The 26,227-nt window shown below is 53.3% G+C and overlaps 1 protein-coding gene across 1 annotated transcript; it reads left to right on the top strand.

Annotated features, from left to right (window-relative positions):
• The first annotated feature begins 9,647 nt into the window (after positions 1-9,647).
• Positions 9,648-25,568, top strand: GPR156 (G protein-coupled receptor 156). The gene is made up of 10 exons (XM_009952880.2): positions 9,648-9,723; positions 9,841-9,983; positions 12,684-12,817; positions 15,235-15,370; positions 16,261-16,371; positions 17,416-17,541; positions 18,014-18,109; positions 20,923-21,159; positions 23,006-23,164; positions 23,775-25,568. Exons 2-10 carry the CDS (start codon positions 9,879-9,881, stop codon positions 24,942-24,944), a joined length of 2,274 nt encoding a protein of 757 aa, XP_009951182.2. The 5' UTR covers positions 9,648-9,723; positions 9,841-9,878; the 3' UTR covers positions 24,945-25,568.
• The last annotated feature ends 659 nt before the right edge of the window (positions 25,569-26,227 follow it).

Raw genomic sequence — 26,227 nt, 5'->3', positions numbered from 1 at the left:
CGGCCCCTCCCCGCCGCCCGCCTCCGCCGGGCAGGGCCGGGGCGCTGCGGGGCGGCAGCCGGCGCGGAGCTCCGCGTCCCCCGGCGGCGGGGACTGCTCCGCCCCGCCCCGCCCCGCCCGGCCCGGCCCGGCCCGGCCCGGCCGGTGAGGGCACACCCAGCAGCCCGGGCCGCTCGCAGGCAGCCCCGCAGGTTTGCACCCCGGGCCCGGGTCCTGTCCGCGCAGGTGGGTCGGGGTCTCGGGGGGTGGGTTTGGGGAGAGGGTGGGAGGGAGGCCGGCCGGCAGCGGTGGATGGGGCTGCCCCGTTCCAGCCGGCTCTGCGGTGCCCCGCCGCGCCGGTAGCAGAGCGGGGTGGCTGAGAGGAGGGGTGCCGTTTACTTCACCCTTGCTTCTACCCCGGTGCTCTTTGCTTTGGAGCGTTTTGCTCTCCTCCCCGCGGTGGAGCGGGTGCCGTGGGTGCAGCCCTGCGAGACCCCCACAGCCGCGGGGCCGGGGGGACTGGGCTGCCGGTGGGAAAACGTGGCAGCACCCCGAGAGCTCCCGCTCCGCGGCAGGGGGTGGATGGTGGTGGTGGTGGTGGTGGGCGGGCCGGGTCTGGGGTCGCATTTTGGCGATAGAGCCGTCCTCGTTGGCCGTTCGGTGGCTTGGCGGGGCGCGGATCGCACCCCTGAGCTCGAAATGGTGGCGGACTCGTGCCGGTGTTTTGTAGCTCTCTACAAAATACGGTCGCAAACGTTGCGAGCAGCGGGAGCGGGAGCCTGCCGGCACTTCGCCGCAGAAAAGGGCCGCCTTGCAGGATGCGAAGGTGGGAAGCTGCAGGGCTGTTTAGTTTGTTCTAACGAACTGCTGCTGCCTGGGCAAGGTGCGCGCGTTGCAGTTTAATTTGGGGGGAAGAAAGGTTGCAACCCACCCCACGGTGCAGCCTGCCACCTTGGAGGAGACTGAGAGGGAGGGACCCGTGTGCCTTTTCAGTGCTGGATCCATGGTCCTGCCCCTGCTTGCTAGCGGGGAGAGCCCCCCAGGAAGCTCTCCAGCGTGTTTGCTCCTCCTCGGCTGCCGGAGTGGAGCATCACGCAGCACCCAGGGGTTTGGGCGCATCTCGGGGAGGGCAGCTCATGGAGCCCTCACCCAGACCCGAGTTTTCTGCTGCCCCACAGGTGCTCTGCAGCCTGAGAGGGGCAGGGAGGAGGCCAAGGAAACCAGATCCCTGGTAACTGGGAGCTGCCAGTGTTGAGTTGCAACTGGCACTTCTTATGCATCCCTGATAAATCTACCGTGTCGCCTCACCTGCCCGGTGCCAGGGCCCTGTGTACGCCTCTCTTGTTGCAGACCCCTGTGCTTGCACGGTTTACAGGTAGCGCTTTCCACCCAGATTCGGTCGCACGTCCACTTCTGGAGCTGCACCTCTCAACCCCTGAGCAAGCCTCGCCTCCATCTGCAGGGAGCCCTGGCTGGCAGACCATGGAAACCTCGATGTGGGCCTGTCCCTTGGTGGGGTGGTTGCTTTGCCCAGGAAAGGGACGAGAAGCCTGAGCAGGGCACCACTGGGTGCAGTGTGTCAGCATGTGGTAGCCAGGAGGTGAGCTAGGTGAACTGTGGACACCTCTGGCTTTCAGAGCCTTGAGTCAAATCTGTCTCCTAGGGGGAAATATTCCCTGCTGCTCAGTCAGCAGGGGCAAGGTGAAAGACCTGTGGTGCTCCATTCTACCTCCCCTTTCAGGGGTGCAATATGCCACCTGATTTTCAAAATCCTGCCAAATTTAAAAGAAAAAGAAAAAAAAAAAAAAAGAAAGAAAGATGCCGACCTTGTTAGGGTTAGCGGCTGTCCCCGTGCTTGCGGCTGTCTGGCTGTGCAAGCCGGCCATCCTAGCCCTGTTTGTGAAAATACCTGTGTGCTGGTGCTGCGAAGGCTGTGAGAGGCCGGTGTCTGATTGCATGGGGGAGCAGCTGTAGCTTTCTGCCAGCTTTGGAAAGGGAGAGCTCTTGAGGGCACAGGCTCGGTCTGAAATGTAACTTTATGAAAATATTCCCTCTGTGGCCTCTTCCTCCACTGCATTTGATAGCTCGGCAGTGAACAGCTTCAGTGGGGGTGAGCCTCTGCTTTTTAATTAAGTCATACACACCTCAACCACAAGGTAGATCTCTCTTGTAAATCGAACTACTAAATCATCAGGCTTTTTTACCTCTTATTCATGGCGGCTCTCTAAAGATGGTACAGTTAAGAGGGAAAAAATTGCAGGCTACACCTTCCCGTAAAGCTGTTTAGCATGTTGCAGTTCGTCAGGGTGGTGCACACACCCTGAAGGCAGAGAGAGCCGACCGGTGCGAGGGATTCTGGAGCTGCCAGCAGCACTGCTTGGGGCTGAGCCTCAGAGCAGTGTGTTGTGGCACATGCACAAAGCAGAAAGTAGCAGTATTTGATGGGAATGGCCTGGGAAAAGGCAGCTCTTTGAAAAAGGTCATGTCTGCAGATGGATGGAAGCAGGAGAGGACCATATAGGCAACAGAGGCAATGTGGATGGGCAGGGATCCCAGGCTCTGAGCACTAGGACACTGTCACAACACCTTGAGTCAGTGTCCCAGTGGGCAAGTGCGAGCATCATGCAGCCACAACGGGGTCTCCTGCAGCATCCTTGTCCTGTGACAAGGTGCCAGCCATCCCGGGGCAGGGATCCAGGATTCCTCCCTTTCTTCTCCTTGGGTGCACCGGGCAGCCTGGCGGGCAGGAGCTGCAGGCACAGGGCATGATGGCTGTGCAGTCTGGCCCTGCAACCAGCCAGGGCTGCTTCTGACGAAGGTGTGGTTCAGCATGGAAATGGCTGTGTGTTTTTGGAGGGGCTGCCCCTGCTGCCTCACTTTTGGGTCATCTGCCACGTGCCTAGTGTTTGGGATCAGGACCTTCCTGGCCCAGGGCTTGGGGACAAATGGGGAGGTTGCCCCATGGAGGCAGAACAGCATCTACATGTGTGGTCTCCCACCAGTAAATGAAATGATTGATGAAGTCGTCATGGAATAATGAAAGCCCAAGATTTTGCTCAAAGTGGTGAAAAACTTCTGCTTGGCCTCGTTGTTATGCAGTGTGGCTGCTGGGTCATTATGTACTATAATCTCCAGCCGGGGGGCAGAGGCTCGGGCATGGGAAGGTCTGAGGAGCAGCACCGCATCTTCTCAGAGCTGTGCTTGGGGCATGTCCCTTGCCCCATTTATGGTGGGGGAGCGGCACCTGACTTATCCCCGAGTGGTGAGGCTGCTGTCTTGCAACAGAGATCTTATTGCCTCTCTCATTCACTGCAGAAAGTTGGTCTTCCATCTGGGGGTACCAATGATGTCACTTATATTTGGTGGGAAGGAGCTTTCCGAGGGGTTTCTGGCTGTTTCCTGCTGTGGCTGGCCACTGCGTGGGGAGCTCTGCTGAGCCGCCTGGCACCAGCAGTGATGAGTTGAGCATGATAGGTGGTGGAGTGCCAACCCCTGGGCTCCCAGCCTCTTTGGGGAGGCAGAAACTTGGAGGTTTACACTCATTTCATCCGCATACTGCTCGGTTACTGCTACAGCTGGGCACATGGGAGGGCTCGGGTCTTTGCGTGGCACAGGGTTGCTCAGTGGCAGCTCCAGGCATTCGGCTCACCTCCCCATAAGCTCTGGTCATACTGATCTCATCTGTGGCACATCTCCTCAGGCTCTCAGTATTTCCTCCCAGTTTTCCTTCCTTTGAGCATCTCCAATCTAGGAGATTCTGTCTCTATTACTTGCATGCCTATCATTGTATAGCAATTAGAGAGTTAAAAGCCTTATCAGCTCCCTGGCGGGAGATTGGTGAGTTGGCTTCTTGCAGCACTGCTGGTGATTCAATAAAAGTCATTACTTCTTTTGCATGGAGGTTTCTTTATATTCAAAACATAAACCACAGAATTGAAAAGAGCTGGGCAGGCATTTAACCTGCATTTAAAAAGTTAAAAAGTCTAGACACACAGCTAAACATGCCAGCCTGGTGCCATCCTCTCGAGCTGGGGGACCTACAGTGGACAGACGTGCAGCATGGGGGTGATTGGTAAGATCAGCATTCAGAGGTGATTGCCTTCGTGATTGTGGGAGATGCTATCTGAAACAGATGGGAGGCTTCAAAATTGCAGCTAGCTTCAGTCAACATGGAATTTCAGGTTTCAGAGTCACCCGGTGAGCTCACAGAATCACCTAATGGCAGGGGTTGGAAGGGACCTTTGGATATCATCTAGTCCAACCCCCCTGCTAAAAAGCAGGGTCACCTGGAGCAAGTTGCACATGACCACATCCAGGTGGGTTTTGAATGTCTCCCTGTGTGTTGGGAGACAGAAGCAGCTTGTCCTGCCTCTCCTGCCTTTGCGTATAGCAAGGTCCTGCAGCTCCTGGTGGCTATCACCCATACCCTGGGCATGGGTCGCAGAGCATAGCCAGGGACACTGCCTGGGTGGGAAGATGACCCAATTTGGGCCCTGTGACGTGACCCATTACATAGCTGTGCAGTGAGCTAGCTGTCTGTCTGCTAGGGATGAAGATATCCAAGAGGCCTGGAGGTGCCTCTAGAAATCCCAGGGGCAAGTGCGGGATGGAGGAAGAGTGTGGCGCAGTCCCTGAGAAGTAGGGTGATGGCTTTGCAGCCCTCTGGTGTTCCTGGGGATTGAGGCTTTGTAACCCAGGTTTTAGGATTATATGATGAGCAGAGTTTCTTGGGTTTCTTTATTTTTCCTTTTGTGTCTGCAGGGGAAAGTGTGAAAACTTAGATGCTGAAGTTTTAAATATAAATTAAAAATAATCTTCAGATACACTGTGCGTTTTAACTCACAATTTTTAACAGGCTCCGTTTGGGGGGGTGTTGTACTAAGTCTAGCTTGTGATTATTTTTTTTTTTTGGATCCCCTTGGGGTTGGCAATATTGCAGGTTTCACAGGTCAAGCAAGACGGGATCTTGTTGGACAAGAACAGCAGGAGGGAAAAGCAAGAGCCTGTCTCGGAAGTGCCAGCATTTTCTGAATTGCAAAACCCCATCTCATGTTATTCATCTCACTCGAACAGTTATCCAGACAACTTGCTGTTTTAAGAGTGCGGCCCAGCGTCCTGTCTAGCTAGGGCTGGTCCCCACCAGCAGACCTCCATCTCCCATCAGCTGTGGTAGTAGCAGCAGAGCCCTACCATGGTGGCAGGAGTGGCTCTGCTCTCTGCACATCACTCCTCTCTGCTGCTTGTTCTTCTCTGTCTCTCTGGCATGCAGCAAAGGCATGGGTCGCAGCTGGCCACACAGCCATCTTCCCAAGAGGCTCCTCCCAACAGATGTGCTTCCCCAGCTGTGCTCTGTTCTTCCCTTGCAGAGCTGTACGTGTACCGTTTTTCTGTCAGGGCTAATATGACCAGACAGGATTGCAGGCCTCATGAAAACTGGCACATTTCTGAATGCGGTTGTTCTGTTGTCTGCCATTTGACATCTTCGGTTTTCTACCTTTTCATTCACCGAGCTGTGACATCACCTTGTTCTTTGGGAAGAAGTCTTTCTTTCAATGGTAGAACAAAAGGAACTGGCTGGGATGAAATGTTCATTCTGCCTGCTCTGGGCCCATACATGCTGCATCAATTTTTCAGCTTCTTTAAGGTTTTGTTTGGTTTTGTTTTTTTTCCCCTCTGCTTTTTCAAAAGAAAGGTTTTGAAAGGAAGAAGAAGCTTTGAGAGAGTCAAGATGTGCATTTAGACATCATCAGCTGCATCTTTTTTTGAGGGATATTTATGCATTAGTCTACAGTTCCACAGCATTGGTAGATAAGTAATCTGGGGTCTTGAAGGATCTAAAGAAACAGGTTTTCCAGCCCTGAAGATCAACCATTGAGATGACCACAAATTGCTTTTACCTGAATATTGTTTTTAACAGCCAGTGTTTCCTTTTTATGTTAGAAGATGGTAATGCTAATATTTTTTCATGTGGTTCAGTCACTTGTTTCCTATCAACTTCAGGCTTGTTGTATCATGTCCACATGCATGCCAATGCTGAGCCATGGCCAAATACTAGCCACTGTGACCCAACCAGCCGGCAGATGTAATACCACAGAGACCAAAGGCAGCAAGCGGAGAACAAGGCAAGCAGAGCTGGCGGGCTGAGCAAGGGCTCTACTTCACCTGATGCTGTGACTGCTTCCATGGCATGTGCGGGCTGACGGAAGATGCTCTCGTGGTGTTCCCTCACATCTGTTGTTTGAAAATCAAATGACAGTAAATTCCACTTACAGTCGGCATCACTCTTTGGCTTCCCTTTTCCCTCTGTGATGTTCACACTAACAGGAGCACAAGGAGGTGTTAATGCCCTCAGCTTTGCCTTTCTGCTATCTAGGAGCTGATTTTTCTTCTGAAATTACCCAAATGGGAGCCTAATGTTTCTGAAGTGACAAACACAGAAAATGAGAACTAACTCCTCTTGGGTGATGAAGGGATTGAGAGCAGCCCTGTGCACAACGTCTTTGGGATGCTGATGGATGAAAAATTGGATGTGAGCCGGCAATGTGTGCTTGCAGCCCAGAAAGCCAACTGTATCCCGGGCTGCATCAAAAGCAGTGGGGCCAGCAGGTCGAGGGAGGTGGTTCTGCCTCTCTGCTCCGCTCTGGTGAGACCCCACCTGGAGTGCTGCATCCAGCTCTGGAGTCCTCAGCGCAGAAAAGACATGGACCTGTGGGAGTGGGTCCAGAGGAGATCCACAAAAATGGTCAGAGGGCTGGATCACCTCTTCTATGGAGAAAGGCCGAGAGAGTTGGGGTTGTTCAGCCTGGAGAAGAGAAGCTCCAGGGAGACCTTATAGCGGCTTTCCAGTACTTAAAGGGGGCAAATAAGAAAGAAAAAGGCTTTTTCCCAAGGCCTGTGGTGACAAGACAAGAGGTGACAGTTTTAAACTGAAAGACTGTAGACTTGGGCTGGACGTAAGGAAGAAATTTTTTACGTTGAGGGTGGTGAGACACTGGAACAGATTGCCCAGTGAAGCTGTGGATGCCCCCTCCCTAGAAGTGTTCAAGGTCAGGTTGGACCAGGCTTTGAGCAACCTGATCTAGTAAAAGACGTCCCTGTCCATGGCAGGGGATTTGGGCTAGATGCTCCTTGGTCTCTGTGGTTTTGCATCTGCTGGCTGGTTGGGTCATAGTGGCTAGTATTGGGCCATGGCTGAGCATTGGTGTGCCGTGCACATGGACATGATGCAACAAAGTCCCTTCCAACCCAAAGCATTTTGTGATTCTGCTCTGGAAGTGATCTACCAGAATTGTTGGGCCTTTGGGTCTTAAAAAAAAAAAACAAACCAAAAACCAAACAAAACCCTACAAATGTCTGCCCTCAAGAGACCCTTGTATTTTAAGGATGTGTTTTCTTACCCGTGTTGCTGTCTGTTTCCCCAACTGTCGCCCAAACTCACCTTGAAGGGCAGTGACCCCCCCCGCAGCGCTGGTCCCCCTTGAGTGTTCTCCAGGCCATGGAGCAGTGTTCCTGCCAGCTCTCACGAGAGGCAGGAGCTGGGCTGGAAATGCCTGTTGCCTTTGGGCGACAACCACACCAGTGCTTGCTTTGTTGCATACTAATGAGCGCTAATTGTCCTTGGCTTGTTATGAATGTTGTGCAGGAGCCATATGTGAAATAGTGGGGTGGGGGCTGGGGAGACCCCAAGGGGCTCCTGCGCTCTGCTGAGGGGTGGCTTCCTGGTGGGATGGGAGCTGAACTGATGCTCCTTGTGGAAACATCTCCATCTGTGAGCCACGGGAGGGCTGTGCCTGCTAGCCTCATGCCAGCCTTGGTAGTTGTCCACTTGGCAAGCGGGCTCCCCCTCTGACATGGCAGGAGGCTACAGGGACTTATAGGGGTTGTAGGGAGAACCCTTGTCCTTAAACACACCTGGGGGCATGAGGAGGAGTTAAGCCCTTTGAGAAGCTGGGCAGCTCTTGCCTACAGTCTTCTTGGCATTCAGTGCCCCTCTCTTACCCCCATCCTCAGACGCTGCATGCAGCCCTTCCACATGCTATCTCATTTACCAGTGTTATCCCTGAACTGTTCACCTGGAGCCTGGCTCCTCCTCTCCACTGCCCTTCTACTGTTGTTGCAATACCTGGTGTTTGCTGCAGCTGCTGGATATCTCCTGCAGCCGTACCCCTTGTCTGATTGTTCAGCCTGAGGGATGAAGGGCATGGAAACCTCCAGAAGGTGGTCCTGCTGTGAGGGAAATGCCACCACAGTTTGCTACAAGCTAGAGAGACAGGGAGGCTTGATGGACCTGCTTGCACCAGTGCTCTTGGAAAAAAACCTCTATCACGTGCGTAAAATCGTAAGTCTGGCTAATGTGTGATATTGTGTTTGTAGGATGCAGTGAGCTGATCTCGTGATGGGGGCAGTCCTGGCACAGGCAGGACAGCGTCCAGACCCACGGTACGTCAGGGCTTCTGCCAGTGGGAGAGTTGCGGTTGTCACTTCAAAGGTGGCTCTGCTAATTTTGGACGAGTGGCCTGCTGACCCTGACGTTTTCGGGCTGAGCCTTGCAAGCGACTTCTCTAAAGCTGAAAATCAGTTTACGTGAGCTGAGAACAACGCCTGTAGCTTTTCTGGCATTTGAATCCTGATGATTCCCTGTGCAAGAACAGCAAGTTCCAGACTGGGTCCTGGTGACCACGCTTCACTTTAATTTACTTTTTCTTTGCTCACTTAATGACAGGAGTTTTTCCAAAGAAAGGACTTGTGAGGAGAGGGGATCAAAGTGTGGGGAGTAGTGGCAGGGAAGGATGGAGCACCAACCAGGCGCAGGGGAAGCTTGGCTGGGGAGCAGCCTGAAGGGGAATGATACGGATCATATTTTTCCTCCCACCTGTTGTTAGGAGCAAATAGGGAGTGAGCTATTGCGCTTCCTCCTCAGCTGCTAACGACGGGAGACTTGCTTATGGTCGTGCGCTGGAAGCTAATTAAAACCGGTGACAATGGTAATTGAGTAAGGATGCTTGAGGATAAGTATGACCTCATGTCTAAAATGGTAATGAGGCCTATTAAAATCCCCACCAAAAAGAGAAACAAAAGAGGGAACAGAAGCAAAGGTGGTGCAAGGGGAGCTGGAGCAGGCAAGGATAATACCTGGCAGCCAGAGTGCCGGGAGGGATGAGGAGCATGGAGGTGCCAGGCTTTTAAAGCTCCTTAATAAACAGCTTGCTCCTCAGTTAGCCGGGCTGCTGCTCCAGCCAAGTGAGCCAAAACACTCAAGCACCTTCCTTTCCTGCTGGTCCGGGCCTGAGTGTAGGTCCCATTAAGCGATGGCAACACTTGTTGCTGTTTGTTGTTGTCTTTACTTGCTGGTTATTTGCTGGAAGACGGGAATGCACCAGGAAGCTGGCAGTGGCTGCTGGCATGGAGAGGGGACCTGCAAAGATACGCCCTGAAATTGCACCAGTGCTGGAAAATGCATTGGCAGAGGAGATCGGCGAACTTGGGGGGCTGGGGTGCCATGCTCCATCTTGGAGTTGCACAGCACCTGGTTTCGACTCTGCAACTGGGGTGTAGGGGCCAGGGGCCTCTGTGACCCCAATGTGTGTTGTCTTGCAGGGTGGCATAGCAGGGCTTGGGATGCCACCGTGCTCCATGGGGACCCGTGCCCTGTGCTGACTCGCCTCGTCGCAGAGGACACCCTGAGGGACGCCGGGAGGTGGGTGCTCCCCGTTCTGGCTCTGGATGTGCACCTCATTGCTTTGGGTAAGCTCAGCCTTGGGCTGCCAGACCCCTTCCCAACACCCTGCTGACAGGTGGGAGATCTGGCGTATGCCAAAGGCGGCTTCTTGCTGGAGAAATCGACTGTGTTCCTTCGCGCAGGGGCGGAGGTACAGCTGGATAACGGCTGAGGATGTGCTATGGAGCCGGGATTCAACTGCTCTGAGCTCTGTGATGGCAGCTCCAGTTTTGGCAGCCAGGAGCAGCAGCGGCAGGCGCTGCAGGAGCTCTGCACTGTCACAGTGGTACGTAAGGAGGCGGGGGAGTGCTCTGGGGTGTGAGGTTTGCTCCACAGAAGTGGATTTGGGTGGAGGGATGGAGAGGGGGGCACAGGGCGCAGGTGCCTAGCAGTCCCAGTCCAGCTGGAGTCCGCGTGCTGTCACCTCCTGGGATGGCCTCCAAGGCAAGCCCTGCCTAGATGACACCCAGCAGTTAGGCAGAAGGTGAGGAAGCAGCCATGACAGCCAAGTTGTGTCAAGCGGCCCTGCCGTGTGTTGGTTGGTGTGACAGCTGCTTAGGAGTATCCTGGGATGGCCTCCTCTGCCCTTGACCTTTCCCATCCCCTGAACTTCAAAATGCTTTTCAAATATGAATAGAGCAGGATTTAATTAAAAGTCATCATCTGTAATAAATGGTACCTCTCCCCCCACCACTAAGCCAGTAGAAATGACACCAGGGTGCACTTAGTTGCAGTTGGCTTCGCTTGAGGCTGCTGAATGGACCAGTGAGGCTTGGCCCGCTCGGCTCTCCACCACGTCCTGCACGACCATGGGCTTTTAATTAGAAGACCATAAGCTGCTTGGCTCCTCTGTCTCTGGCAGCTGCCTTACAATTAATATTCCCCCTGCTAGGGCCAGGATTTACTTCTCTCAGCAGCAAATGAAGCGCTCCATCAACTTCAAGTAGCGTCAACATCCAGGGAAACAGCAGTCAGGGCGGGGGGAGGTCTGTGTGTTGGAAAGGAAAGGTGGACACTACAGGGGTGTTTATGATCCCTTAGTGGTTGCCAAGGAGAGGGTGCAGTAATGCTTTTGGCAGCAGCCAGAGGTGAAAAGATAGTGCTGGTGGATGCATCTGGGAGTGAAGTGTGGGAGCCCTGGGATGCTGAGTCTGCCCTGCTCACCTTACTGGCAAAAGCCAGGTGTTACCCTCGGGCTCAACCAGGTAAGGCGCAGAAATAGGATGGCGTTACAGCCCCATCAGCCCCTCTGAGCTCCAGGCAGGTGAGAAGATGGCCCTGATTCTTGCCAAATGATGGGGTTTTTGCACAGCAAGTCCTCCTGTAAGGGGAGGGGGAATGACCTGGCTGACCAGCTCCACCGTCGGGTGCGGTCTTCATTTCCCAGAAAGCCAAAAGACCCCCCCCCAGGGGATGGGGAGAGAGAAGGGGAGGTGGGGAGCAGTTTGCAGGAGGGAGATGAATATCTCCCCAGGGATCCCTCCATGCGGCTGCAAAGTGAGGCCGAGCTGTGTGTGCAGCTGTATCCCAGCATAACGCAGCAGCAGCAGCTCTTGGCTGCCTGTCTCTCCCAGCCAGGGTTTTTGCCTTATCCAGCAGCCCTGAGACCAGCGTGGCACCCGTGAGTGAGCTGCCACGAGCCCGGAGACCAGCTGTGCTTGCGTGGCAGTGACACATTTTTGTTTTAAGAATTACGTGTTGGCTTTAATTCTCCAAGCTGTGCCTTGTTCTTTCTCGCCCAGAGGAGATGTAGCCCAGCTGGGGAAGAGGGAGATGAGGCATTGCCTTGAAACGACAGCCTTACTTCTCCCTGCAGATTTATTTCTAGCAAGGCTGGAAGCAGGAACAGCTCAGACCTTGAAGGAAGAATTGGGAGTTTGGGACAGGGGCAGCTGTTGGAAAAATGGTCTTCTGTTGTAGAAATTGCTTGCGGGTGAACTGGAATGCCTGAGAAAGGACTTAACACCAGAGAAGTTAGTGAGGAAGTGTGTGATCCCAGCTCAGTCCCCATCCTCCTCTTTCCCCTTAAAGGGGATGCGCCAGCAGTTAAGTAAAAGTAATGCTTTTTTTAAAAAGAAAATAAAAAAATATGTCAGCAACGTGCACATATAGTATGTGTGAACGAACCCACACATGCACATCCTGTTGAAAATGCCTGAGTATTTTAAATCTGTGGTGGAAGTAGGTTTCTTGTTTCATGTAGGATCATTTTATCCATCCTAGGTTAACAGGGAGACAGCAGAGACTATTTTTAAATGGAGATTTAAAACCATAAGGTCGCTTGTGTGCAAGGAGAGAGGTGCCTCCATCATACCTGCTTTGGGAGTGTCCCTCAAAAGCCAGTTCTCAGCTGATGTCTACCTAGGACCAAGTTAGTTTCCAGCCAGTGGGGAGACGGGTGGAGCCCAGCTCGGTGTGTCACTGTGTAACACACCTGAAAAACACTGTCCCACTCCCTTTTCTGTGTTTTCTGCACCGACTGGCAGGTCTGCTGATGGCTCCCAGTCACGTCAGCTGGCTGGTTGGTTATCTGCTGCGTGTAGGGGTAAGGGTGGGAGCCAAGGATGCTCTACCCAACTTTCCAAAGTGTGTGCTACAAACTGGGGTGCCATGAGGTCTTTCTCCAGAGGTTCTTTCCAGAGGAGGACAGTGGGGAGCCATTGCCCATTTTCCCTTCCCCCACGACCAGGGCTGCCTGAGGTTTATGAGTCACTTGTACAGCTTCATTTCATATTTGGCTAGTTGGCCTTAAGAAGAGGGCTCCTGGACTACCCTCTCCTCCTGTGCGCTTAACAAGTGGCAGAGCATGTGTCCTGTCTACACACATCTCACTAGCCCTGCCTGCAGGTCTTGGTCTGGTGCCGGAATGTCTGCTCTTGAGGAGGGGTTCGGGAGATGTGGTTTCTGGAACACCCATGGGAGCCATCATGCCAGAGTAGGGCCCCAGCAACGTCCTCGTTCTTCTCACTCCTTTTGCCTCCCGCAGACATCTGACCGCAGTGGGAAGAGCTCCCCATCCTTCTCTGCTGCTCTCCTGGGAGTTGTGTGGACATTCCTGACTGGAGGAGTCCTGCTAGCACTCTTCTTTCTTGTCTTCACAGTTCGCTTCAGGAAAAACAGGTAAGGGCTTCCCCCTCCTACTGTGAGAGTTCCCCTGAGCTGGAGCAGCAGGGTCGGGCTCCTTCAGGACCAGGTTCTCAGCTGATGGCCAGCTAAGGGTAAGGAGGGTACAACCCTGAAGGAGCAGCACGGGGCAAACAAGAACAATGCCAGGGATATTGCAGCTTTCTCCATCACACCCAGTGTTGATCACTGGTGGAGACAGTCCTGCTTGGACTGCTCCCTTCCTCCCCAAGTCAGGGAGCTGTGGACAAGACAGAGCATGGATGCCCTCCAGCGCGGCAAAAGTAGCAATGCATGGTCTCATCCTGAAAGTGCTATTCAATAGAAACATCGACAGGAGTGAGCAGAAAGAGAGCTGGTCTCCTCCACTCCACAGTCTTGAGACCATCACTTTGAGCAGCATAGCTCCATGAGCAAAGCCATCATGCTCTCCACAGTGCGCACGTGTCCTTCCTGCTGTTGGGCCACTCGTAATTTGAAGACATTGCTAACCTTTTTTGATCTTGGTGGTTGTCCGTATCAGTGGGAAATGTGATCTCCATTGGTGAGAGGAGCTGGTGATGAAGTGTGGGCTTTCCTTGGTGCTGTTCAGTCTGCACAAAGTATGTAAAAATTCCTCCTCCCCTGAATGCAGCATAAATCAAGCAGAAGGCTCAGCGATTTCTCATAGCTCAAACTGTCTCAGCCAGCACCTAGCCTTCCTCAGCAATTCTGGTTGTCTCACCTGCCTCCTCGCCACCTTCTCCTTGGCTTCATTGGTCCCATGGTCTCTCAACTGCTTCCCCCCATCCCTGAACCCTGAGATATATCCTTCTCCCGAGCTTCACCTGGCAAAGCCTTTGTGCTCCCTGTGCTGTTGTTTTGCACAGAGACGTGCATCTGTGTGCAGCCTGAGCTGCTGCTGTGCCAGTGCTCTGGTTGTGTTGAGGAACTTAATGCTTCTTATGATCACTGTGCAGTCAGGAGGGTCCTGCTCGTAAGGGTTTATCTTGAGCCCTGTGCCTGCCGCGGTGCAGTAGCTGCATGACCTGCATTGCAGTCTCAAGCACTTGATTTACTGAAGCAGAGTGGTGTTGAGTTCAGTGGCCACCTTAATTGATTACCAAATTATTTAGGCCCCTGAAGATATTCTCAGAATGAAGCTGTAAAGAATGTGTGTTATTTATTTGCACTACAGCAAATAAATACTGGTCTGCCTGCTGAACCTGGGAGGGCAAAGGAGACCTTTTTCAGCATGCAGCTGAGAGGGTGAGCTGATGAATATCTTTCCCCGGGGGCTGAGGCATGGCGAGGAAGGCAGGGAGGGAGAGAGCCAGGTTGAAACCCAGGCTCTGCATCTGTAAGGCAGCAAGCCAGGAAGGAGCTCAAGGGGAGAGAAATGCAATGACTTAGCAGCAGATCGAAGGGACGGAGCTACGCAGGGGGATGGCAGGAGCCGCAACTTTCGCTTGATGGTCTTGCTGGAGAAGGGTGACAGGTTGGGAGAGATCGGTGGCTCGATTCTCCCCTCACTGAATACAGTTACAGGATTATGAGTGACGGAGTGAAATTAGAGAGGGGGAGCTGTAACTTGAACATTGCTGGCAGCTTCCTGAAGTTGCGACTGTGCTGAGGGTGGAGGTGTCTCTTCAAAGGAAGGAGCAGTGGGAAGAGCCTAGTCCTGGTTTGTAGCTGCTGTACCCAAAGCTTACAGCTGGGGACAGTCACCCCAGGCTGCGTTGGTGAGGTTTTCCACTGCTGCCCTTTTACAGCAGAGGTCCGCGGAGGAAGATGATGGCCTCGAACCTGGGGGGCTGAGCTGGGCACTGTGCTGTGTGCCACCGGCGTGACCATGGGGCACGGCTTCCCCTGGCTCTGTGCTGTTGCAGGGATGTGTGGCCGCAGCACGTGCTGGCACCACTGCACATCTCTGTGTGCCTGGCACAGGCAACTGGTAGCAGAGAAACCCGGCTGTGGTGACCCTGTCTGCTTTGCTGCTAAAAGTCCATGTCTTCCTACAGTTTTGTCCATAAAGACACTGGCTGAAGTTGCCTCAGGGATGCTTTTCTGTGCCACAGGTCCATGTAGGGAGTAGAAGTGCCATGGGCAAGCCTGGTACCCATCCATTTTGTGGAGAAGGGATCTTGCTGTCCCACAATAGTGTTGGGGTAGGGGAAAATGAATACTTTGAAGATAGTGAAGCACTCCAGCAATACAGGGGAGAGGATGGGGTATGCACCATGGAGGGGTTGGGGTATGCACCATGGAGTAATGGCTGAGCTTTTGGAGGAGCATTGAACAGCAGGGCCTGGGGGGAGGCAGTGTGTCAGCATCCCTTATGGCCATCATTATCCCTGTAAGGGGACCTTGCCCCTGTGCTGCCAGGTCATGATGCTCAGTAACTGTCACCACCTTCCCTGCTTTGTTTCCTGGAGGATTGTGAAGATGTCCAGCCCCAATCTGAACATTGTGACCCTGCTGGGCAGTGGCTTGACTTACACTAGTGCTTACCTCTTTGGGATTCAGGAACAGAGCCTGCTGCCCGGAGACTCAGTGGAAAAGCTTATTCAGGTGAGCAGGGGGTTTGCTGGGGTGGGTGCCTTCACACATGCACACACGCATGCATGTACGTGCATGTTTGTATGTGCTCTCTCTCAGCTGCAGCCTGTCACCACCTCACTGCTGGGCTCTTTTGGCCAGGCTGTGGTTTCCACGTACACAAAATGCAACCAGGTGCTTTCTTTCTGAATGGCCTTTGCTGTTTGTGTAAACCACAGCCACACCGGGGTAGGGGGGGATGCAAGGCAGGTTCCCAGGGCAGAGGACAGCACCCACAGTAGCTGCTCCGTGGGCAGGCAGGCTGCTGGGCTTGTAAAAGTGCAACAGGGAGATGGTATCCTCCGCACAGCCACTGCCTGATGTGGCACAGGTGCTGTGAGGTTGCAGGGGAGTGTTTTGGCTGCAAAGCAGATCTTCATTGAAACGCTGACCTGTGTGATGAACCCCCATGTCCTGCTCTGGGGCAGCTGCCCTGCGAGACCAGGGACTGAGCATGCACCTGGGTGGGAGAGTGGGATGTGGGACACCCTGCTGTCCTGCTCAGCTGCCGGGCTGAGGATAATTAATGGAGGTGGCAGCGAGTGATTTATTGGTGCTGGGACCCTCCGTGCCCCTGCCGCTAGCAAGCTGCCTGGCTCTCCCTGCCTGCTCCTCCAACAAGAGCCCCTCGGGGTGGGGAGGAGAAGGCAGGCAGCAGGTGTGCCTGCAGAGGAATATGCACCTTTTTAATTTCCTTCACCCTGTGGTCAGCTTTCTAGTATCCGATAGGACCCTCCAGAGGCTGGAAGACCACAGACACATCCCCACCCATCTTTACTGCATCCCTGGGTGGGAGGGTGCAGGGTGTCCATGCGAGCCCTATGGCTGCCCCCTCAGCCCTCCCTCTCTGTCCGCCCTGGCAGGTGCGGCTCTGCCTGCTGTGCGTGGGGACCTCCCTGGTGTTTGGCCCTGTCCTGGGGAAAAGCTGGCGGCTCTACAAGGTGTTCACTCAGCGGGTGCCAGACAAGCGGGTGGTGAGTACTCAGCACTTGGGGCGGGTGGGACGAACTCCCCAAGGGGGGGCGAACACCAGCAAGTCCCAAACCGGTGTGGCGCAGCAGATAAAACCGGCACGTGACAAGGATGGGTGCCGCTATTACAGGTCTGGTTTCACACCTAGCTGGGCATGGGCTCCTTGTTTATTCCTGCACAATGAGACAGGAGCTTTACCAATCTACAGACAAGCGGGTGCCCTGCGCAGGCTGCCTGTTCCCCACTGGAGTCCCAGCCCCATCACTGAGTGAGGTCTTGTTCTCATTTTACATTGGCCACGTGCCTTCATTACGCTACACACTGGTGTTTCTATCCAGGTCTGGGCTGATTGTTTTTGCGGGATGAACATGAACCAGGTATCCTCAAGGGTGTCTGATGTAGGGCCATCCCCAGATGCATCTGATCTCCTCTTGAAGGGAAGGAGGGAGTGCTGGTACTCCTCTGTAGCACTGAAGGAAGGGGATAGAGCAGCTAGGAGGGGAATGGGAGCCACCTATATAAATTTATTCATGTAACAGTGCACTTACAGCTTTCAGTGGCCACTTTCCAACATGAAAAAAGCAGGCCTCAGATGAAAGGTGAAACAAGAGGGTTTGCAGGGGAACCAGGTATGAGCAAGAACTCCCATTCCTGAGGCACCGAGATCTGTGTTAATCTTGCAAAATGATGATCCTACCAGCTTTTTCTCCCCACCCTTTTTGCCTCTGCTTGTGATATGGGCATAAGGGATGATACTTGTGTTTTGGAAGAGCTATTTTCTGGCATAGCATTTACCAGCTAGCCACACATTCAGGGAGGGTTTATACCTGGCCCCAAGGCTGATTAGGTCTTCAAGAGTTTGGGAGCTGAAGGCAGAGATCCTGTATCTGACTGGGATGTAGGTGAGCTGCTGGACTCCAGTCTGGGGGTAGTATTAGGATGGACATGTCCCTTGGAAGAAATAACCAGAAAGACAACCAAGGGGATAGAGGTTGTTGGTGTCCATTTGACCTCCATAGTAATGCTTACTTCTTGCGTGTTTGCAGATTATCAAAGACCTCCAGTTGCTGGCGATGGTGGCAGCGTTGGTGCTGGCAGATGCCGTGTTGCTCTTGACGTGGGTATTCTCTGATCCAGTCCAGTGCTTCCGAAGCCTCAGCGTCTCACTGCGGGTAAAGGGAAGAGGAGGGGCAGTGGAGGGTTGTGCCATGTCCTGTCTGATCTCTGTGGACAAAGTTGGTGGATGGTCAGGTGTTTGGAGGTGCTGTTTAAAAAAAAAATAGAAAGAAAAACAAGCCAGAAAGCCTTCTGGGCACTCTGGGCTGGGTTTATGTCTGGTCTATTACAGAGATAAGGGTTCACTGCAAAATTTCCAGGTCTGTGCAGGTCACCTGGATGACACAGGAGAGATCCATGGCATCTGCAGATGCTTTAGAGAAAGGTTTAACCAGCCCTGTTGCCTGCAGAGCACCAAAATCTTCCTTGCTTTAACCCTCTGCCCCTGGCAGCACCACCTTTGGCCTTTCCTCTTAGGAATTTACAGAGGAGACCCGCTCGGATGCATACACCTGTCTGCCCATCGGTGTGTGCCGATTCCCGGGCTGGGGCAGCAGCCTTCACTTCTGCCTTCCCCTTGCCTCCTAGGCGACAGAGAAAGGCATGACCTGCTCAGTAAGCCGGGTGCAGTCCTGCGCATCTCTTTATTCCGATCTTTGGCTTGTTCTCATTTTAGGGTTTAAGGTACGTAACCTCTTTATTGATTCTTGCATTGTATCTCACCTCCTCCCACTTTCACAGCCTAAACTGTTTAGCAGCATGGGTAGTTTTGCTGCCCTCCCAGGCTACATGTCTATTGCAGATTCCAGCTAGTCCTGTTCATCTTGAAAACCCTCCCATCTCCAGTCCTTCCAATCTTTGATGTTTTCTTGCATTCCCTTGTAAAAGCCCTTTTAGCCACTTTTTCACTGCCTCACCATCTCTTTTACATACACCATTCATATTCCGTCTCTCTCTCTCTAGTTCTCTCCCTGCACCCACCACGCCTCATCTATCTCCCTACTTAAAACTTGTGTCTTACTGTTTTCCAAAGCACACTTTATCCATAAAGCCTCAGATGACCGTCCACCGCCGTGATGCACTATGTGGCTCAGCCTCTGAGTCCTCTGACTCCAAATCAAGGAGGTGCTGATGACAACAAGTGCTTGGTGCCTACCTTTACAGGATGTGTATCAGCTTAATTATACCACTGAGGTACACTTTCACTTCTGTAGCTTTGCACGTGGCCATTCTTATTCCAGAAGAGTTAGTTATACTGATGTAACTATGTAGGTATAATTATCGCTGTAATTATCTGTGGTCTCATGTGTCTCTGGGTTGGCAGAGGCTGGACGCATTTCAGAAAGCTGATGTTGATGAAGCTTGTGAGATCACAGCCTTTCTTTGGGAATGGCTCCATCTCTTTGTGTAGTACAGGCAGTTCCTTTCTGACTCACTGTAATATAATACTCTGATCATCTACCTGAAATCATAGGAAAAAGAGCAGAAAGAGACCTCATGACATGGCCACGTCCTTCTCCTCCCTGCATTTCATTTTGAAGACATTAGTCTTGCCTGTCCTTAAAAGTCCTTTGCTGCTAGGGATTGCATGCATTCCCTGGTTTTCAGTGCTGTGTCTCCACCTCTGATTTTGTTCACAGTTTGTGTCAGGGTTTAGACAGGTAATGCTTTTGCTGACAGCTCCTACAAACTGCTTTTTGGAATAAAATATCCCCATTACCAGTCCTAGGTACTCTTTGTTAATGTTGTGTTGAACCTCACCCTGATCCTATCTGCCTGCTGGGGGTCATGGAGTTATTTCTTCAGTGGTTTCTCTGGACTTAACCTGGATTTACACTAATGTGAAAGTAGGCCCTATCTCTGCATGTACATAGCACTTCTTATCTTCCACAGCATTAATGTGCTCAGCCCTTTGTGAAGCCGCTCAGTGTGTTATCCTGGTTTTACTGGCACAGAGCAATGAACAGAAATTACTTGCCAAGGACATGCCTGAAATAAGTAGCAAAGTCCTCTGCTCAAGATTAAAACAAACAAACAAACAAAAAACTGAGTCCTGCACTTACTGAAAGTAAGCTTACTAGACAGCAGTGCTGTTGTCTGCGTCCCACATAGACTGTGGGACTGAATTTTAAATGGGGCTTTTATGCTGTTTTTTTTTTCTTCAGGGATTAATAGTTGGCTTGCCTTTGGGCCATGTATTTTGAGGTGCTCCAGGGTGAAAGTGGTTATCATCCAGTGCAGATCCTACGAAGCAGGGTTGGGCATCAGCCTAGTTCCCAGTGAGGCAGGTCTCTCTATTACAACCCCTCCTTGAGAATTCATTGTGTTCTGAAGTCGGGAGTCTCACCAAAGCCTGTGGACATGAACCTCTCTTTCCTGTAAGAGCGTCCTTCCAGACCCTAACCCTGGCAGTGGCCATCACAGACATCAAACAGCCACAGCACTGAGCGGTCCAGAAGGGTCTACAGAATATCTGCACCACAGGTCACAAAGCACTACCTGATGCCCAAATAACGATTTAATACTCTTAGTAAACAGCCAACATTTGCACTTACTGGGTAGCACAGGAATAAAGTAGGAGTCATGTTCCCTGTATTCTGGGTCCTTGCAGGAGCAGGGATTTTCTTACGTGGTATGCCCCAATGATCCTGAAGGCAGACCTGCCCTTATGCTACGAAGACAGGCAAAAAATACTTGGTGTTTCCTGCCAATGTTCCCTGGAGGAGGGATTCAGCATGCTGGGTAGTTTAATCCTGAGCACACTGGAAAGATGCACACGGTACCCTTGAGGGGGGCAGCGCAGTGAGGAAGCCTGCTCTGAAACAACCGACCTGTGCCAGGGGAGGGAGGGCCTCTGTGTACAGAGCACTTCAGGCCCCTTTCAGATGCTAGGGTTAGGCAGGAAACAGCAAAGGGAAGGGAGAAGAATTGCACCCACTAGTTTCCTGGATTTCTATTTAAAGAGGCACCAAGTACATCCTCTTCCCTCCAGTCTAAACCTCCAGTTCTTCTGCCTTGCTTTTTCCTTCTGAATGTCCTTCCTGCTCCTTCAACAGTACGTCAGTGCTCCTTGATGGCACCCCACCGCTGCATCCCCGCAGGGACCTCCGTCTCTTGTCTGTCCGTCTTTGCTGCTCCTGCTCCAGGCTGCCCAAGGGGATGTTTTCACATCTTGCTTCTCCTGACTGTGCCCTGCTCTGTGGCATCGCTGGTTGACCTGACACTTTGCTCCTTGCACCCCTCAGTCAGGACCCCCAGGGCTTGCCAGCACCTTTGCTCCTGCCCTCCCTCCCCAGCCCCACTTCTGACCTGCAGCAGCGTGCTGGGCGTTTGCTGCGGCATCACCACCACGCGCTGAAGGTCTGCATTATAGATCAAAGAGCATTAATTAGGATAGCGCTGAGTGTATCTGAGCTCACTGGGCTTGGTACGAGGTGGGGGTTGACACCATCAGGGTGTAATTTTCCACGCTCTGGAAACCTCTTTTCTGCTTCCAGAGTATCCTCCTGCTGTATGGGACCTACTTGGCTGGTCTGACTGACAATGTCAGCTCCCCGCCAGTCAACCAGTCCTTGACGCTCATTGTCGGGGTCAACCTTGTTTTCCTGGCTGCCGGCACTGTCTGCTTAGTTCACCGTTTCTTCCGCACCTGGCACAACTTGCTGTTTGGTTTTACCTCTGGAGGCATCTTCGTGTGTACAACCACAATCAACTGCTTCATCTTTGTCCCACAGGTATGCTGACATCTCTGTCCCACCACCTGGCTAGAAATGGGCACATTTTTGGAGTTTAACAGCAGCAGCCATGTGGGCCAAAGCACTTATTTTCCTGCTTCTTTTCACCCGCATAGCTCATCCTCCAAGCCCGCAGTAGCTCTGCTTCCCCAAGCAAGTACCCTGAGTCTCCAAGGGGAGCTCTGCGTGTTGCAGAGCTGCTGCTCAGAAACCCTTCTGTAAGAGCGTGCCACAGGTGGCAGCCACACAGAGGGCACACGTGGAGGCAGCTGCTGCCCTCCTTCTCCTCTGTGTGGGTGGTGGGATCGGTCCTTCATGCAGTTGTCCTCTCTTCATACCCCACGCACTCACTCCCACTGAGGGTTTCTGCCCATGGCAGGGATGGAGCAGGGCTCTGGCCATCCAGATGGCCTCACCAGGCTCAGAGGCTTCGTGGCTGCTGGTGGTCCCCAGGGGAGGTTGTCGTCCTCTGTGCTCTTGGAGAAGGAAGCCAGGCTTTGCCGCAAGTGAGGAGGAGGACGCGGAGATGTTTGAAGGAAGTGTTTTTGTGGTGAAGTGAGGCTCTTCTCCTTCCCGTGTCCTCCAGAAGCAGCGCGGTGTGCCTGGCCACCACATTAGCAAGGAAAAATGCTTCCATTGTTACATGGAGAGGAAACAGTTGTTTACTCAGTTTAATGTTTGGAGGGATGTTTGGGCTCAAGGAAATGAGGTGAGAAAGGGAGGAAGAGGTGAAGCTGAAGAAAGGGCACATCTGTTCAAGAGAAGGCTCAGGGGATCTCACCAATGTGTATAAATACTGATGGGGGTGGCGTTGGGGAAGGGGGAGCCAGTCTCTTCTCAGTGGTGTCCAATGACAGGACAGGGGACAATGGGCACAGAGTGAAACACAGGAAATTCTATTTAAACATCAGAAAAAGTTTGAGTATTTTGTTCTGTGAAAGTTATAAAGCACTGGAGCAGGTTACCCAGAGAGGCTGTAGAGTCTCCACCCTTGGAGGTGTTCAAGACCCAGATGGACACAGTCCTGGGCAGACAGCTCCAGCTAACCTTGCTTGAGCAGAGTGGTTGGACTAGATGATTTCCAGAGGTCCCCTCCTACCTCAGTTGATGCAATGTATCTATCTGCAGAGCTGCAACCCACTAGATGAGCAGCCCTTGGGAGCAGGATCCAAACCTCCTCTGACAAGCACCAAGCCTGCTGGCGATGCTCTGCCAAGCACAAGGGCTCTCGGAGTGAGGGCGGAGGAGCTGATGAGCTGTACTTGCACTCTGCCTGTACCATTTTTCTACTGTAGCCTGGGGGCCTTGAACATTTTATTTAACTTGGATCTTTTAATTCATCAACTTGTTTTTCCTAATGGGCTTGCTCTTGCTCATCTGAGATCAATAAGCAGCTGGAGCTGGGCTGCTTAAGGCTTCCACACAGACACTAGATGAGAAAAATGGATACTAAGCATGGCTGGTTTTCAGCTTGTCACTGGTGATTCGGGGATAAGGAGGCATCCGTGACACTGTCTTTGTCATGGAGTCAGGGAGGGGGGAGAAAAGGGAGGAGGCTTTTAGAGCATGCTTAGAGGTTGCAGTGCAGGCAAGCACTGACCCTCTCTGCACTAAAAGCTGGAGCCAGGGACAGGGTAGGGCTCAGATGGGTGGGAGGCTCCACGTGACACTGCAGCCCCTTGCCCAGCCATCTCTCACCACCCGTCCCCGCTCCTCCGTCACACCCTGCCTTTGTCTCCCCCCAGTCTGTCCCTTTGTCTCCTTCGTGCTCGAGCTGCGCCTGCCTCCCCCCATGTCAGCAGGGGCTGTGCATGCCGCGCCAATAACACCCTCTTCTGCTCCCCAGCTCAAGCAGTGGAAAGCCTTTGAAGAAGAAAGCCAAACAGCGAGCCACATGGCAAAATATTTCACCAGCCCGAGCAGAAGCTGCCGCTCGGTGTACAGCGAGGAGCAGCTCTACCAGCTTATAGGGGAGAAAAACACCATGAAGCGGCTCCTCACTGAGGTACGGGGGCTCTGCTGGCCCCCCTCAGCTGCACTGGCTTCTCCCCTTCCCTTTTGTGGGCTGAAGGCTTTGCAGGGTGGGAAGCCCTTCCTTATGCCCTGGTCTGCACTGGCACTCCCCCTCTGGCCTCTTCCCTCCTGAGGGGAGGAGCTGCTTTGTTTTGTCACATCACTCTGCACCCCAAAGCACCAAAAGTTAGGCATAATTTGGAGGGTTTAAAAAAAAAACATGTAAGGAGAAGAGCAGGAGAGCCTGGTTCCCACAGCGCAGTCAAACATGGTTAATTTAGAGGGGAGATGCTCCATCTTGGGAAAGCGCCCAGCCTCCTGCTGCTTCACCCATGCTGCATGGGCAGGAGCACCCCGGTTTGGAGAGCTGCCTGCCCCAGGTGCCCCCTTCCCACACCCACATCTGGGGGGATCTGGGGGGCTCCAGGGGAGGACAAGGTCATACACGCTGCCAGTGTGGCTCTTGCAGGCTGCACTGCCTCAGAGCACCTCTCCATTTAGAGAGGAGCAATTTGTTTTCTGGCAGTGCCTGCTTCCAAATTGGTGGTGTTTTCATACCCTCCACCTGCCCCATGCTTGACAGGCACATTTGTTTGACACAGAAAAACGCCGTGATCGCAAGCCTGCAGGAGCAAGTGAGCAGCGCCAAGGAGAAGCTGATGAAGCTGATGTCTGCGGAGAGCAGCTGCGACCCCCATGCACTGCCAGCAGCTCCATGCACCCAGCACTCAGGGCTGTGTGGGGATGCGCTGGAGGACCACTGCCCCCCGGATCTGGAGCAGGATGGGTGTCAGCCTCCCTGCTTGCTGGGTACACCACCTCTTTGCAGCAATGCTGAGGACATCCGGAAACATTTGAGCAATAAGCCTGTTTGCTCTCGGGTGCTGCTTTTTGACATGGGAGGCAGCATCGAACATGGCCTTAAAGATGTCCGGGACTGTGGGACACCAGTGGGGCAGGAGCAGCCTCTGGAGCAGCTGCCCAGCCAGGACATCTCAGCTAGCACGGCCTGGGAGTCATCCCCCAAAGTCAGCTATGTGAGCAGCGAGAAGCTGCGGGAAATCTTGCAAGAGCTGAGCCTGGAGGGCAACACCTACAGCCCAGCCTTACCTGGAGGAGTTCTGCGTGGTAGCCAGGGCCCCCCAGCTGTGCAGGGCGGAATGTGGGGGGCCCAGGAGGGCTACCTGGGCATCCGCACGCCTCTCAGCCCCTACCTGGCGAGACGGCGGCGGAGGATCCCACTGCCCCCTGCCTCCACCCGCTTCCTTGGACATGTGTCCCCTCATGCCAGCCCCACGGTGAAGGAGGCGGGCAGCTGGGGCCATGGGGAGTCAGCATGTATCTCCCTGGGAAGGGAAGGGGAGATGGCTGGTGGAGGGCTCCTTCACCCACCAGCATCATCCCCTCCAGCCATCCCTGGGGAGGTCTGCCTCCAGCCGGAAGGATGGCCGGAGTCCCAGGGTGCTTCGCTGTGCGTCCCACGGCAGCAGCAGCAGCAGGGCAACCCGAGGGGACTTGCTGAGCCCTCCCTGCGCTCACTGTACTATTACCCGGACTCTGACTCCAGCAGTAGCAGCTCTGAGGAGATGTTTCATGGCTGCCACCGGCCCTGCTGCGAGGTCTGCTTCCAGAGCCCACGCGGCTCCCTGGGCAGCACTAGCACGGACACGGACACAGAGCCCAGCGGCTGCGGGGGCCACCGGACAGAGCACCACAGCGGGCCCCAGCCTGTGGTGAATTTTAAAGAAGATCTGAAACCCACCTTTGTGTGACTAGGAGCACCCCTGCCCCAAAGGCAAGTGCCCTCCCACCCCTGAAACACTACATGTTTTAAGCGCTGCTAAAGCCACACGTCCCTCCAAGGGATGCGTCTTGTTCTGGCATCTGAGGGTGGGAATGAACCTTGCCCTGCTCTGGGTTGCAGTGTCAGCCCCAGCCTGGTCAGCAGTGACTGCAGACTGTGTTCGGCTGAGAGGTGGTTGGCAGCACTCAAGGAGGTGGCAGTTGTTTTGTCCCAGCTACTCTGGGCAACTGCCTGTGCCCCACAGATACCCAGTATGTTTGTCCCAGTGCCAGCTGTGGAAAGATTGGGGCTGGTTGGCCTGCAAGACCCCAAACTTCATCATCTTGGAGGCCTTTCCCTGCGAGAGCTGGGTGATTCGCACTGGTGGGGAGCAGCACCGTGTCTCAGAAACACATGTGGCTTCTTGGATGCAACAGAGACAGACAGAGGACTCCTTCCCCTAAGGCTGCTGATGCAGAGCCTCCCACCAGCATCCCACCCACCTGGAGGTGGGAGACAGCAGGATGCTAGAAGCAGTTGCAGGTTGCTGGTCACCCGGGGAGTGCTGCGCCCTGGCAAAGCAAGGACCTTGGAGTTGGGCACGCACAGGAGACTTGGCGGGGGGGAGGGGGGCGGGGGGCAGTGTTGGTAGCATCAGAGTGAGAAAATGGAGTCCAAAGGTGACATCCCTGGAGGTGTCCTTGCGTTTTGTGTAGTTCAGTTGCACAGTCATAGGTGAGACTCAGGTCAGGGCTGAAGGGAAAGACAAGGTAGCAATCATAAACGAGGATCTGAAAAGGTTTTTCTTTTCTTTATTTGCCTTGTTTTTCTGGGATTTGTGCCCTTCCGTATGTCTTTGTATGGATGATGTAGTCTGGAATGAGATTTGTTTAAATTAATATGGTCTGCTTAATTTTTACCTTAGAAATATCAAGAACAGTAAATCCAGTGTGCCTGCTTTTTTTGTGGATATTTGTGAAGGCATTTCAGCATATCATTGCCTCCACAGGAGAAGTTCAGGATGCTGAGACCTGATGCCCAGTGCATAAAAAAACCCTCTGGAGAAAAGCTTTGTGAAAAGGGCAGGTGACAGAGGAATCTGAAACCCGGTTTTGAATGATGCAAGTTAGCCCTGCCTTCTCTGTTATCCTTTATGATGGTGAAATCCCTCACTGTGGCGTCCCTTCACCCGTGTCACCTTTTTCCCCTGTCACCTCTGTGGTTTTCCGAGCTTGTTGCATTTCTAGGGCAAATCACCAAAAGCAATAATCT

Source organism: Leptosomus discolor, chromosome 1, assembly GCF_034619465.1.
Source record: "Leptosomus discolor isolate bLepDis1 chromosome 1, bLepDis1.hap2, whole genome shotgun sequence".
Taxonomy (NCBI): Eukaryota; Metazoa; Chordata; class Aves; order Leptosomiformes; family Leptosomidae; genus Leptosomus; species Leptosomus discolor.
Note: the sequence above shows the minus strand (reverse complement) of the source record. Positions and strands in the feature narration are given on the sequence as shown.